At 38.4% G+C, this 15,496-nt stretch overlaps 2 protein-coding genes and 1 long non-coding RNA gene across 3 annotated transcripts in view; 2 read left to right on the top strand and 1 right to left on the bottom strand.

Moving 5' to 3' along the window:
• The window catches only part of LOC130914577 (CD81 antigen-like), a 65,885-nt gene extending 64,559 nt beyond the window's left edge, over positions 1-1,326 (top strand). Inside the window, exon 10 of the mRNA XM_057833945.1 lies at positions 348-1,326. Within this exon, the coding sequence (XP_057689928.1) occupies positions 348-410 (63 nt within the window). The 3' untranslated portion in view covers positions 411-1,326. The remainder of the gene's footprint in view (positions 1-347) is intronic.
• A 2,587-nt stretch (positions 1,327-3,913) lies between these two features.
• Positions 3,914-9,849, bottom strand: LOC130917987 (uncharacterized). Its single transcript, XR_009063548.1, has 3 exons — positions 9,791-9,849; positions 5,958-6,184; positions 3,914-5,820 (listed from the first exon to the last, which is right to left on the bottom strand). It is a non-coding gene; the product is annotated as an uncharacterized LOC130917987 (long non-coding RNA).
• A 946-nt stretch (positions 9,850-10,795) lies between these two features.
• Positions 10,796-15,496, top strand: part of LOC130917179 (plakophilin-3-like) — a 64,139-nt gene continuing 59,438 nt past the window's right edge. The window contains exon 1 of the mRNA XM_057838301.1: positions 10,796-11,132. Coding sequence (XP_057694284.1) covers positions 10,916-11,132 — 217 coding nt within the window. The 5' untranslated portion in view covers positions 10,796-10,915. The remainder of the gene's footprint in view (positions 11,133-15,496) is intronic.

Here is a 15,496-nt window from a genome sequence, read left to right as displayed (position 1 = left end):
GAGAAAAAAAAATACCATCATTAACCAAAACAGACATTGTAAGCAGTTACTTACAATGGTACTCATTACTTTTTACTTTACGTTTACTTGAATCATATTATTTAGAAGTAACGATACTCTTTCTTCAGTAAAATTTTTGGCTACTCTACCCATCTTTGTCAACGACCAATCAAATCAAGCGTTCGTCATCCGCCAACCGCCCCCCCCCCCCCCAGCTTTCAACGACAAATCAGATCAAGCGTTGATCATCCGCCAACCACGCCCCCTTTTTGAGTACTGCGAGACGCAGCTGCACCTACTTGGTCTGTCCGTCCATCAGCCTTGACGGCTTTTTTCTTCTCTGCCAGATCTTCGAGATGATCTTCAGCATGGTCCTGTGCTGCGGCATCCGCAACAGTCCAGTCTATTAGACGCTCCCGCCGTCCTTTTTCCCGTATTTAGCTTGCTGGATTGCGTCTTTTATCCCCTATGCTGGAGCGCGCCTAACTTGACTCCGCCCCCACGTGTAGATATGCTATATCTAAAAAACAAAAATAGGCAAAAAAAAAAAAACTGTGTGCCCTCCTCTTTTTTTTCATTTTGCTTTCGTTTTTTAGGTAGCGTTCTGTTTAGTGAATGTTTTTTTTAAATTGTTGGGCTTTTGGCTCCGAAAATGTACACGCATAGTGTTTTATTCCGCTTTTTAGCGACAATTTCAAGCCATTCGAACCTGTTTGTTGGCAGCCCTTTCCAATGAAATGGTGATATATCATGATACTGTATATCCCAAAAAGTTATTGATATGCTCCCGCCAAGAATCGATCAGAAGGTGTCACTATTTACAACAAAGAAAAAGAAACCAACACGTCTGCATCCAAAATTTTCCATTAAAACAGTGTCTACGTTAGCTTACTGGCTGCCATTGACGGCGCTAAACATCTACTTCTTTTTGACTGGATTGGACGTCTAGCGCCATCAATGGCAACTTATGGGAGTAGTACAAACGCTTCAACTTGTTTTCTATTTTTTTAAAAAGTAGGTGGGAAGAAAAAATATTCAAATCAAACCGGTGCGACTTACACACCAGAAAAGACTTCCAAAAAATGTAGTAATAATTTTTGAAAATATCATGAAAACTCAATAAAAGGTCAAAAACCGCCAAGACGATTAAGTTTGGCGCAAATTTTGCAACCATGTGATCACTTGTGTGTACATTTTTTTGCTGCCAACATTGACATTTGAGGAGGGTGCTTTAGCTCAGCCGATTGGACGTCTATCGCCGTCGATGGCAGCCAATCAGTTATTTTTCTTTCTCTCTGTTTGATGTATAAATTGTGTGTAAATACATTAACAGTGCTTTATTATTGTTTTTTTTTTTTGGGCGCATGGATGTATCCCGCACTGCCAGACGAAGGCGCTGTCTCCGTCGCGTCCACAAAAAACTTGGAAAATGAAGTCCATCGGTCCATATATTTTGTGGTTTTTAAGTGTAACGCAAATACTAGCGGCGCGTATGAAGGTTTTGAAGGAGATACCTCAACAAGCTCAAATTATTCGACCGCATTTTCAAACGAGGCGGAATTGAATGTCTCGTAACAGAAATGATTAAACAAGAGGCAAATTGTTTAACTTAAAAAAAGAATCCAACAAAATAAAATAATTGTAATAAATGTGTTTTATGGTCCTTGATATGCTTTAAACCCCCCCAAAAACTGCGATTTTTGCTTTTCCTAAATTGGCCCCGCCCACATTTGCGCGTTGGATAAACAAAACTGACCAAAATTCCAATTGCATTTATGAAATAATCCGGGAAAGATTTTTTGCTTTAACAACAAATATTAGCATGTTTTACGAACAGAAGTGGATAAAGGATTTCAAACGAATTCATCAGAAAATGTTGAAATGTTACAAACTGTTTTTTGTGAAGCCACAACACGTTAGCATGTTTAATGAGTAAACTTCAGAAAATATATAAATCAATGAGGAGAAATTATTATGAAAATAATAAAACGAAGTCATGAGATTTTTTTGTTTTGTTTTTTTTTGCTAACCATACTGCAAAAGCATGTTTCGTTAAAAGATGAAATATTCGCATATCCTTATTATTGAATATTTGCCGACAATGACGTCAAAGCTGTTTCTTGTTTCAGTGAATTTTCACCGCTAGCTGTCTTCACCCACGTGATCGTGTTTAATAAACCTAGCCAAAAGTTTCTGTACGTGATTAACGGTAAATGAAAGACTTCGGCGATTTTTTTTCCTGTCGTTCATGAACTATTAACCTCTACGCTACATTAGCATGTTTCCAAAAAAATGGCAGTTTGGACGCCTGAACTTTCCATTGTATTAGTGTCGGGAAGGTTTTGACGCGTCGCTCACAGCCCTTCCGCTTCAAATGGATCGGACGTCTTAACGCCGTCCGCGGCAGCCAATCAGTGAAGGAGAACGCGTCGAATTGGTCAATGGCGCTAAAGCGGACTTGTCGTTAATGTTGTTGTCGTATTTACACTCAAAAGTACTAATTAGCAATGAATTAGCAGAGGCCTTGTTTGTCTGGTACGTCCGGAATGGGCGGAGCCACTCTGATTGGCCCCTCCCACTGCCGCTCTGCCCCCAGTGACTTGTTTGCCCGAATATAAAAGGGATTAAATGTATTTTACAAAGAAAGTCTGTCTTCGTGTGATTATTTTTTTCCTTTGAAGTCATCACAGGGAATCCACGGGGTTTTAAAAAGTCTTTAAAAAAAATGTCTTCATGCAACACTAGGTAACTTTCAACCTTTATAAAATATTTTCATAACTTTTGTGATGGAAAAAAGGAGACTACCAGGGATAAAAGGATACTCAAGAATAAACATTGGTTCGGCTTTCTTTCGCTGTCATGACGCCCCCGTTCGTGTGGGATGGAGGGGTTAGCCACATGGTTGCTAACCGTCATATGCTATTGTTTAGCCACAACTGGATTAATTATTATGATTCAGTCTTCACACAGCCGCTGAAAACAGAAATGTCGTTTAATCCATCTGCAGGTGACTAGGAGATCATTATTTCACAACACTATGCAGGTGTGCGCTAGTCCTCATGGGAAACGTGGTCTTCCTTAAAGCAAAACACCTTTCTCCACCAGCGTCGCTAAAATCGACCAAAACTGAAAAGTTACCTAAAGTTGCTTTAAATCCAGTCATTTGAATTTAAGGCCTTAAAGAGAATTATAATACCAAGGGGTTGTGAGATATCAATAGAACCGTTATGTGGCAAGATAACAAATATTGATAAAGTTAACAAAAAATAAATCACATTCATGACCAATTATCGAAAATAGATCGAAAATTACGAACATTTCCAAATGTAGCCTGGAATGGGGCTGTGACGTCACAGCCAGGAAACATAAGGTCGAGGCAGGTGCCATCGTTGTTTATCGACGACAGAGTTGCGTTCGTGTTTTATCAAAAAATCGCTAAAATGGTTCAAACCTGTCATGCTATGTGGTGTACAAATAGCCATTTGTCGCAATGTAGTACCCATGAGTTCCCGAACGCGAGAAAAAGAGCTGGACTACGCAGACAATGAGTAAAGTTGGTCAGTGCTAAGAGGGCTAATTTTGCAGACCCAGCCTCCGACAAGGTTTTGTGTGGTGCGCATTTTACACCTGAAAGCTATTCAAACTATGGACAAATGAAATCAGGTTTTGCTAAGAAATTGCTGCTGAAAGCAGATGCGGTGCCCACCATGCACGCGCAGCCACATAAATGTCCCGAGATATCAAGGAAGAGGACGATGACTGGCACTGATGAGACAACCCCACCACCCCAGGCAAAGCAAAGGAGGGGAGCAGTCAAGCTCGAAATGGCCAGTGTGAGTACTCTTTTATAATAATAAAAAACATCACGCATTGGATATAGGACTGGACACATATATAAATTATACTCGTAAAATCTATACAACAAATCCTTTAATCCCATTCATATTTGTCTCTGTTGGCAGCGCGAAAACCTATGATTAGGGTTGTTCTGATCATGTTTTTTCGCTCCCGATCCGATCCCGATCGTTTTAGTTTGAGTATCTGCCGATCCCGATATTTCCCGATCCGATTGCTTTTTTTTGCTCCCGATTCAATTCCAATCATTCCCGATAATTTTTCCTGATCACATACATTTTGGCAATGCATTAAGAAAAAAAAATGAATAAAACTCGGACGAATATATATACATTCAACATACAGTACATAAGTACTGTATTTGTTTATTATGACAATAAATCCTCAAGATGGCAAATACATTATTATTAACATTCTTTCTGTGAGAGGGATCCACAGATAGAAAGACTTGTAATTCTTAAAGGACAAATGTGACTAAATATTGCCACCTGGTGTATTTGTTGAGCTTTCAGTAAATTATACTGTAGCCATTTAACTGTTGTGCCCAAATGCATGATGGGAAGTGCACCCATGACTGTGCGTAGTGCTACCAAATAATATATATTCTCTGCGTTGGGAAATAACATAGGGTATTAAGAAAAAGATCACTTACTGCCTTGCTTCACCTTGCCTCTCACGATACTACTAATTGTAGGGAGAGGGATTGTAAGGCTTTAGCCAATTAAAAAAAAGGCCCCAAAGGCAGCTAAAATCCATTCTACTCATATTACGCTGCCTTTTAGCTCTCTATATTGGTAAAACGGCGCCATTACAGATTGAGCGCGACATTGCGTGAGTGGGTTGTGCAGCGCATGCATTAACTGCATTAAATATTTTAACGTGATGCATTTTTTAAAAAATTTATTACCGCTGTTATTGGGATAAACTTTATAACCCTACCTTAAGCGTAAACTAAAGACTGGATGAGTGAAACATATTATGTCTGTAACGTTAAATACAATTTGAAAACGATTTAATTTAAAAATATATATATGTATTAATATTTTTTTGCCAATTCCGATACTTTGAAAATGACGTGATCGGACCCGCTCCATCCCGATCGATCGGGACATCTCTACCTATGATAGCACAATAAATGATAATTATTCTATACATTACTTTATTTTGCGGTCACAGTGTATCAGCTTCACAAAAAGAAATGCAAAACAAACCAATCGGGGTTGCCCACACGATCTGTTGCTGGTGTTTCATCAGTGTGATTGCTCCCCTCTGATCGTTTCATTAGGCTGCATTTGCTTTTGTTTGGGCTCAAATTGATAACCCAAAACACCAAAGAAAGGTTAATAACTCTCCTCGTCACCATTAGAAGAACGTTCGTTACGTCGGATTCGTTGCTGCAACTAGAAACAAAATTGTCCGCTATCATCACCGCCATTCAGTACTTTGTCAGGACCCAAGCACTGAGCTGGGTGTTTCCTAGTTGTGACGTCACGCACACAATATGCTAAATTTCCGGGATCTCGGGCACAGGTTGTTTTAGCTTGACAATCGATGCAAATTTCTATTATTTTCTTGGTGTTACGAAGTGGCATGATATGAATCCAAAAGGCATGCGTTTATGGACAAATGATGGAATATTAGCATTTCCCCAGTTGTTTTAATACCCTTTAAAATGCCTAAGATTCTCATAGAAGGTGTTAAATACACTGCAAAAACACATCTCCTTAAAACCGGTCAAAGCATAAAAAAGAAAAGAATGAACTCTGTCAATCAAAGTGATTTGTTCAAGTTGTATTGCTGATCTTCATCCCAACTGCTTCACACTCTGCTGCGAACAGCTCCAGTGAGAGTTGGATGTCACGGATTGTTAAAGCCAACAGCACCACATCATTTGCAAAAAGCCGAGATGCAATCCTGAGGCCACCAAACCGGACCCCCTTAACGCTTCGGCTGCGCCTAGAAATTCTGTCCATAAAAGTTATGAACAGAATCGGTGACAAAGAGCAACCTTGGCAAAGTGCAACCCTTACAGTGAACAGATTTGACTGCCTGCAATGCGGACCAAACTGGCACCGGTCGTACAGGGATTGAACAGCACTTACCAAGGGACTCGGTACCCCCACAGTCGAAGACCATCTCCAAATCCACAAAACACATATAGACTGTTTGGGCAAACTCCCAATCACCCTCAAGGACCCTGCCGAGGGTGTAGAGCTGGGCCTCTGGTCCACGGCCGGGACAAAAACCACACTGCTCCTTCTGAATCCGAGATTCGACTTCCCGATGGACACTCCTCTCGAACAATCCTGAATAGACTTTACCGGGGAGGCTGAGGAATAGGCATGAGATTGAGATTCTGATGGTATGATAACCTTAAGCAAAAATTTCACGAGATCACGGTATTGCAATTACAGCTCTAAAATGTGTTACTTTAAGATATCTTGGTTTTTTTAAAAAAAATTTAAACATTTTTCCTTTGTACAGTATTTTTATTTTTCAAAACATTAGCAAATTGTAACATTAGTATAATATTAAGCTAAAATGAATTTTAAAAATAACAAAAAAAATGACTGAAATATTCAAAATAAAATTAAAATGAATGTAGTCTTTTAGGTGAGCCTAAATCCACAGCCACAGCTCAACATGATTGCCATCACAACAAAAATTATGGAATTCTTTTCCATAAAAAGCATGTGTGTATGACTCGTATCATGTGCACTTTATACACACACTCTCTTTCTCAACACAGTTGCCAAAGACAAAAAACAACAACATGTGTTTTACCACCGCTAGACACACTAAACACGCTTGAGATAACTGGTAACACTTTATAATAACTATCCGTTTTACTAGTGAATAGATCATTAGTAAACTGTTGATAAATGATTTATTGTTGATTTGTGAGAGTATTTGTTAACAGTTTGTCAAGCATTTACAGGGTGTTCCAATATGGTTGACCCCATTCTAAATGCCCATGCTAGTTGATGGATCTTGATAAAACTATATACACTTAATGTTGAAGGTCATAAGTTTTATTGGTTAAATATACAAAGAAAAGTACAAATATTTGTTGGTTCTATGGCAGATTTTCATAAATGTGCAACATGAGCGCTGCCTGCAAAATGCCTTATCAAAATGCTTTTTCTTTTGAAGTGAACGGCATTTCTTAACCTGAAAGATAGAAATGCCAAACGTTACACACACTGTGTTTCAGGTTAACAACACCCTGTAAATGCTTAACAAACTGTTAACAAATACTTCACAAATCAACAATAAATCATTTATCAACAGTTTACTAATGATCTATTAACTAGTAAAACGGATAGTTATTATTAAGTGTTACCAAAACAACAACAAATTATTCACTCGCATATTTTAAACTTTCAAACAAATTACGTCACAATGAAAAAAATGGTGTCTGTAAAAATGTCACGGATATTTACCACATAACTATCGCTTAATTGTATTTTTTTGTTTCTGTCGCAATTTTTCTGATATGAGAGATGATAAATAATTGATCCAAACAAAAAAAAAGGAAAAAAACATTTAAAAAGGTAAATATATGAAAAAGAAAATCTCTACCACTCCTTGATGTCTGTGATTTCTGCATCGCGACCCTTGTTATATTACCATGTTTCACCCATAAAATCCCCCAAAACTGTCTTGACACTCAGTGATACATGCAACATTGAGTTTTTGGAGCGATAATAAGTACGCGATAATATGTCATTAAAGTCATGGCGTCTGTAATTCTGCTCTCGCGTGCTCTCAGCTCCAGATAGGGTTTTGCTGTTTAATTTTTTTTTTTTTTTTTAAATGCCCTCCTGTTCAAAATGTTTCCTCCCCCTGAAAATTGAGATTTTAAGCTTTCCAATGATGTATAACACGTAATCAGCACATGTCTACTGAGGAGTGTGATCCCTCTATAATTGGAACACATCCCCCCCCCCCCCCCCCCCTTCATTTTAAAATGAAACCAGATCATATCGACATCGGTTTTGGGCCAATATGCATTTTGCCCTCAAAGTGAATGGAGAATTCGCTACTCAGCCTTCGCCGCGTACAGACGCACTCCTGAATGTGCGTCTTTAGTTAGACAGGAAACTGATAAGTGTATGCTTCATCTCGTCTGCCTTTGTCGTCTTCTTCGGTTTCTTTGGGCAAATCATATCACATTTTGTAATTGTCAATGATTGTCAATGATACCGATAATGATGACAATAAAATTCCATAAACCAGAATCATTCTGCCTTTGTATAAGTTATAAGCGCTTTGTATAAGGGCTGGTCACAGCTTTGCACAGCAATTACAGTATACTTATTGACCATTAGATGTTTGGATCATCCTATGATGATGGCCATCCCATCCCAAATCATTTGCATTCATTGTGCAAAAATTAAATGAATGAAAAATAATGAATTAGAAACTCCTTTGTTGTTATTTTGAGCCAAAAGCACTGCGCAAGCCATACGTGATATGGCAGTGCCTTATTTGTGCTTTGTACTTGATCCAAAAAACAGATGTTTGCACTACTTTGATTCCATCAAAAAAGTCAGTGGTGCAATATAGGCACATTTTCCCCTAACTACCACTATCCACAATCAAATGCATTGGACATCTACTCGTGATAAACTCATTCCAATCCTGAGCAGAGATATTTATACAATATTTAATCTGTTTCATTTATATGATTAATATTTCATTTTCATGTTTCTAATATTTAATGTTCTAAAGATAACATAAGAAAAATACTGTATTTTCAATGTCATACATAACATGACGGTAAATAAAAGGCTAAACGGTGACGTCTTTACTTTGCCACCAGAGGGCGTCATGGTGTTACAAGTGACTTCAAATGTGACGTCATTTGTTTTGATTAAGTCCTCTTTTCATGATTACCTGATTCCCTAATTGTTTTTTCCATTTTATCAATTTAAATAGACTTACACGCCCATGAAGTACTCTTTCAGTGCCATTGACGATGATAGACGTCCAATCATGTGACTCTTCAAAATGACATCAAAACGCTTCAAATTAGTTTGTTGTGAAAAGACGTCCAATCCATTTGAAGTAGGAGTTGTTCCCACTACAAATATTTTGGACGTCTATCCCCGTCAATGACTCAAACATTTTATTTGCATGAATCATTTTTGAAAATGATATAGTCGCAAAATAAAAACATTGACATTTTTAAATATACTAAAATATAATGTCAATCTTAAAAAAAAAAATTTTTTTTTTTTTTTTAAAGAAAAAAAAAATATCTCAGAAGAAACAAAATATATTTTTGAAATTGAATAAAACTGCAATTTAAAGAAATGAAATCGCAAAAGCATGCAACCATGTTTGCGCATGTGCTGTTTTATTTTTATTTTTTTTTACTAATAACAACTGCTCATGAAGAATTTCTCATCGAAAAAAAAGCTCATTGTTTCACCTGTGGCCATTTTCATTCTCCCGATCAATTGTTAGGTCATGGAAGTACTGATTTTTCTGTAATAGCGACGTGCAGACTCTTTGGGGGGGAAAATATACTGCAGGTGGTTTTTAATCATAAGCCAGCTAAATCAAATCCAGGTGCCGTTTGGAGTCCATGTGGATAAATCGCCAAGCACAAGGAAGAATGCTTTGAAGTGTAGGCTCAACACCACATAGTGAGAAGGGGTGGAAAGTAACCATCTCGTTACTGTATTTTTTTTTTTTTTTTTGTAGCCTGTCCAGGGCTACAGCTATCGATTATTTAAGTAATCGGTAAATCAATCGATCAGTTAGTTCGAATAATCGAGTAATCTCACGCACACGCACGCAAACACACACACTTTTTTTTTGGTAGCCTCTTTGTTGCTTTTTTAATATATTAGTGACACGGCTACAACTAACGATTATTTTTATAATCGATTAATAGGATAGATAGACACTTTTTTAAATTACGTACCTTCACAGTTTCACTTGATGTTGTTTCAGTCATGCTGTAAGTAACAAAGAGGACAAAATGGATGACTATTACCTTAAAAAAAATTTATTAGCGCTTCCTGACTTGACTTAAAGGGGAAGTTCAGGATTTTTGACATCAGGCTTAATCTTCAGGGTGGGGGGGGTTTGCGACAAGTCGCCGGTCGTCGGCTGAGTGGTATTTTCGGTGGACAATCAGCCACAAAATGCAAGCCATCTCCGTATTAAAACGTGTGCCACAATCCCAGTATTTGACATAATAAAAAATGCGATGTTTACTCACTTCCTCGTAAGTCCAATGGTCCCACAGAAATAGGGCTTGTTTTGGCAAATATCCGCGGTGAACAGGAACCTTTTGAAATCCAAAAAGGCTCACACTCGTCTCACTGGTGCAGCAATTTTCTGCAGCCGTTTGGCTGGCGTGATGCGAAACATAAACAAACGAATCTGCAAAATCAGCTGAATCCGCCGTCCATCTACATGCTATAAAGCAATGCTGTATTGTGAAATGCTGACCCGCGTGATGTCACATTCGCATTCTTCCTAAACCCGAGACTGAAGCCGGAAGTCACTCATTTTCATGGTGTGAGATTCAAAAATTGAATGTATAAAACGATGGCTTCCACACATCCAAGCGTTCCATTTCATACAGGAGCATAAAACACCGGGTGAAATATGAAATAAACATGCTTTTTGGTGTCATACGCACTTTAACTTAACTACCATTCCTCGTGACGGCGCCCCATGTCGGCTTGCGCCCATATGCGCCACATTCGCTGCTCAACGTGTAGTTGCGCCACTGACCCCACCACGCAGCCGGACAATGCACTCTGGGGGTCCCATTTATGCTCAGTGCACCTGGGCACTGTTCACATTTGTTCCGCCACTGCGCTAAAGTACTATCAAAGTACTGAAGTAATTGACTTAAATAAATAAAAAAATGGAGCCGCCCCCGGGCCCTGTCCTTGGCCCCGGAGCCCCGCCCCTTTCGGCCCTTCCTCAGCGGACACCACCGACGAGCATCCAGTCTGCAAAAAAGAGTCGCCGGTTTGCCCACTCGGTCCGGATTGCCGCTTTTCCCGATCAGGCAGGCAGGCAGGCAGGCAGGATGAGCGCGGCGGCGGTGGTCGACGGCTGCTTCCTGTCCGCCCTGCAGCCCAATAACTCGTCCCGCACCGCCTACGCGCTGCCCTCGGACGGCCCGTGCTCGGACGCCGGGGCAAAAGCGCGGAGGGTCCGGGAGCAAGTTCGCCTGCGCTTGGCCGAAAAGAAGTCGCCGTCGATGGGGAGACTAACGGACGACGACGCCCTGCTCGGACCGACAGGTGAGCGCGAGATAACTTTGAAATGAAAGTTGAAGTGATAATTTCTTTTAATTGAAAATTCAAGTGGTATTAATTGATTTTTTTCTTGTTCTATGCACTGATTGTGTGTAGGCGTTACGTTTTTTTTTTTGTTTTTTTTTTTGTCGTTGGGCTGGACTATAGTTTATTTTTGCAGTCGATAAGCTGTTCATGTCAAGGACTGACCTGAAAACAAGACTGATAAGGAACAAACATGCGCGGGAATGGATGGCTAAAGTCAGCTCTACTTTGCCCTGAAAATAAAAAATCCGATTTTAAAGTTTGGCCTTTGGATGTATTGAACTCACAGGCTGCCATTAACGGCGCTAGACGTCCAATTCATTTTGACCTTCACCATTCCCAGTCTAAATGAATTAGACGTCTAGCGCCGTCAATGGCACAAAAACATGGGCCAGTCCTTCAGTTTGCAATGAACCTGCAATAAGTTAAATACTGTACTATGAAAAAAAAATCTTCTATAAAATATGATCGTGATTTCTAATTTTTAATTTTATTTTCTTTGAAGATTTTGTCAATTTATAATTTCATCAAAATATAATTAATTAATTAATTATAAAGATGTATATGTCTCATAAAATTGAAATGTTATGTCTGGCGTCCAGATCTGGACATCTCTTATGGCCTACATGAAGTCCACGTATTTGGACATTTAGTCTACTGTATATGGGGTGAAGTTCTTTTTCAAACTTACCCAAAATAGTCAATTGCAATATATAACGGATTTTTAAAAGATAAATAAATAAAAAGTTGAATGATCAGCAGAAGTACACACACACACACACACTATATATATATATATATATATATATATATATATATATATATATATAAATGTCTTGCCAGAATATGTCTATAGTTTTTAGTTAAGAAAAAAATTATTACACTTAAAATAAGATAAAATCTCTAAAAATATATATATATACATATAATTTTAGTAAGATGAAAAAACTTATTTTGATACAATATTTACTTGTTCCATTGGCAGATCTTTTTTTTTTTTTTTTATTGTTATAAGTTAAAAAGTAACTTGTCAAAAAATAAAGTTTCCTTTTTTTAAAGTGTTTTTTTAAAATCATTAAATTAACCCTTTCAGACCTAAGAATGCTGCTGAAGGACATGACGCATTCGCGTCTCATAACCAATAAACACACTGAATTTAGTTGCTATTGGCACTTCTGAGAGATGATTGGATGAAACTTTACCCATCATAATCAAATCATGAGGTTTGGCTCGCCCTCTTTGTAATTGTTGGCTCTTTGGAAATGGCAACTTCAAAAAATGATAACGTAAAGTGTTTTCATTAAAATCACATTAACATTAAAAATAACCAATAAAAGCATGAAATATCCTCCAACCAAAAAGTTGCACTTTGTTCTGGTGTTTGAATAGAGTAAAAATCAGCGCTTTTTTTGTCCAGCAGAAAAAAAGGTTTATATATATTATTATATTGTATTTATATATATATATTTCAGATCTGGCTGTTAATATTACTATGTCCTATATAAGCTCTAAAATGTGACGTCCACATGTCTTCATAGGTTAAATAAAAAATTATTTACAAAAAAAAAAAGTCATTAGCCTTATAAGTATTTTTTTTTAATGTTTTTCTTTCCCCCTACATGTGCTGTCAGCCCCCAGACACAAAGTCATAACTTCATAGAGAAACTCTTTCTAATGGAGTAATCTAATAACTAGTTGCTAGATTTGCTTTTTCTTAATTTAAAAAAAAAAAAAATTATAGCAAGACCCCCCCCCAAAAAAACAAAAACAATAAAAACTCAGATTCATTATTTTTACCAGCATGCATAATTAAAACAATAACTCAAATTAATTCATAATAACAATTAAATTGCCCAGCTAACTAGCTTTACGAGCTTTGGTTGCAAAAGTCTGCACCCCCTTGCCGGTAATCGGTCACGTCTTAGCGTCACCTGTGGCTCCTTAGCCGCATGCGGCTCTTACCATTTTTCTACTTTGAACGGAAAAATTCAGATCAATTGAGAAGACGTCTATCACAAGGCATACATAGACTTCATAATATATTGACGGGACATAGGGTGCGGGGCCGATTAATAGGGGGCCTATCTCCATCAAAGCTGACCGAATGAAAACACAGAAAAAGAGCTTTTTATGTTGAAAATTCTTGTGAATAAATGCTTAAATCCCTGAATTCTTTATAGATATAGACATGAAGCAGTCTTGATTCTTTGTTAAAAGAGCAAAGAACCGGGCAGTTAGCATTTATTTTACGTAAATATGTCAAATGTGCTGCTAGTCTTCAGCCACTTTTTACGTTGAAAATTCTTGTGAATAGATGCGTAAATCCCTGAATTCTTTATAGATCTGGACATAAAACAATCTCGATTATTAGTTAAAAGCAAAAAACTAGGCAGTTAGCATTTATTGTACATACATTTCATGAATTTTGACACCAGTGCCGTAGCGGTTTATTTCACCCATTGATTTTTTTTTTTTCACAACATTTCAAAATGCATGAATGGTACGAAAACTACCTTGAATCCTGGAACAAATCACTCCTGAGACAATCTTCCCTGTTTGTATGTGGTACAGCTTTGGTACTTTTTCAACCTAAATCAGGCGTTGGATCTCTGCATGTGTTTGAGAATAACTGCGACTGACTTCGACCGACTGTGGGACGGCCCCCTACTTGAAGGCGTGGCGCAGTGTCTGGGAAATGTGTCTCTTCATATCATTATGAAGTCTATTCACAAGGTTAAAGGAAAAAAAATCCATTTATTAATATTTTGTACCAGTTTTGTACAGAGCCCCATAGACAGAAAGAAAATACATTTAAACAATCTGGTGTGTACCAGAAACAATCTGGTAAACATTAGCATTACATAGCATTTAGGCTAATTAGCCAATTGTTGCATTGTTGCAATTGGCTAACTTGCATAGCAAAAGTCAGCTAGTTTAAATGCTACATAATAATAATGTTTACAACAGTTGGCTAGCTTGCATAGCAAAAGTCCGCCTACTTAAATGCTATATATTCCTAATGTTTACTAGATAGTTTCTGGTGCGCACCAGATCGCTTGAATGTACAGTATTTCATTTCTGTCGATGTCCCATTAGGGCAGGGGTGGGCAAACCGGTCCACCGGGGCCGCCCTGGGTCTTGGTCTTTGTTCCAACTGATTCAGCATAGACAGTTTAACCAATGAGGTTTCAGCGGAAACTAGAAGCACCTGACTGCAATCACTGATTGCACTTGTAAGAAACCAGATTGGTGAAAGGCATGCTGGGTATGAACAAAAACCTGCACCCTCTGCGACCCATTGCGGAATAGTTTGCCCACCCCTGCTTTAGGAGCTCCGTATTTTTGTGAGGAGATCTGATGAATGATGACTTTTGAGTCCAAGTGTTTATTTGTTTATTAGCTCGGTGGTAACATTCTTCTGCGTAGTCTTGCCAACACATAGTGTCAAAGTGGCAAGTGCTTGCCATCGCTGGCCGCTTTATTGGTTCTTACATTTCAAAACACGCATTGATTTTTTTGCTCCTTGAAACAAATAAGCTTCTTTATCTGTGATACCTTCGCCATGATGTCCTGAAGTTGGAAAAAAGCGCAGGAAATCTTCTTTTCGGCCTCAAGAATGATGAAGGTTATAGACGTCCAGTCATGTGGTGGTCTTTCTGCTGTGAGTTGAAATGAGTTTATCACTACTGGTTAACATTCGTTTATTGGCTGCCAACCAACCCACTTTAAGTGGACAAATGACTCGTGCTGTCGATGGCAGCCAATCAGTTAATAAATATACATCAACAGCAAGGCAGTAGGTTTGGGATGGTAGGGACGTAACACCAGCAACTTTTCAATTTATATGCATTATATGATGAGTTCAGTTATACAGGTAATTAAGATTGTCTTCCCATATGGTGTAAGGACAGAATTGACCCAGCCATTATTAAGTTAATTATTTTCATTATGTTCAAACTTACATTTACCCCTTTTCACTTGCTGAATGCGCCGGTCCATTGTTTACCCCCTGAAACATAAGTTTGATTGGGTGACCACTTCACCCACCCCCAACACACACAGGCGCGCTCACACTCACACAGCCCCGACAGAAATTAATGTTGACAACATGCCGCCTCCTTTGGCCCCCTCAAAGAGGAGGGATATAAGGTTTTTTCGGCCAGCAGCAGCCACTGTAAGTTATTTAAAAACACGTCAATGTTGCGGAGGTGGGAAACACACCACTAACTTTGCTACTGAAAGTCCGACCTGCCTCAGAGTTAACATAATATTAAACTGTGTGAACTTGCTAACCTGCAAAACTCGAGTAGGAAGCTGCTTGGAGA

Source organism: Corythoichthys intestinalis, chromosome 1 (assembly GCF_030265065.1).
Source record: "Corythoichthys intestinalis isolate RoL2023-P3 chromosome 1, ASM3026506v1, whole genome shotgun sequence".
Taxonomy (NCBI): Eukaryota; Metazoa; Chordata; class Actinopteri; order Syngnathiformes; family Syngnathidae; genus Corythoichthys; species Corythoichthys intestinalis.
This window is presented reverse-complemented; position numbering and strand designations above follow the sequence as displayed.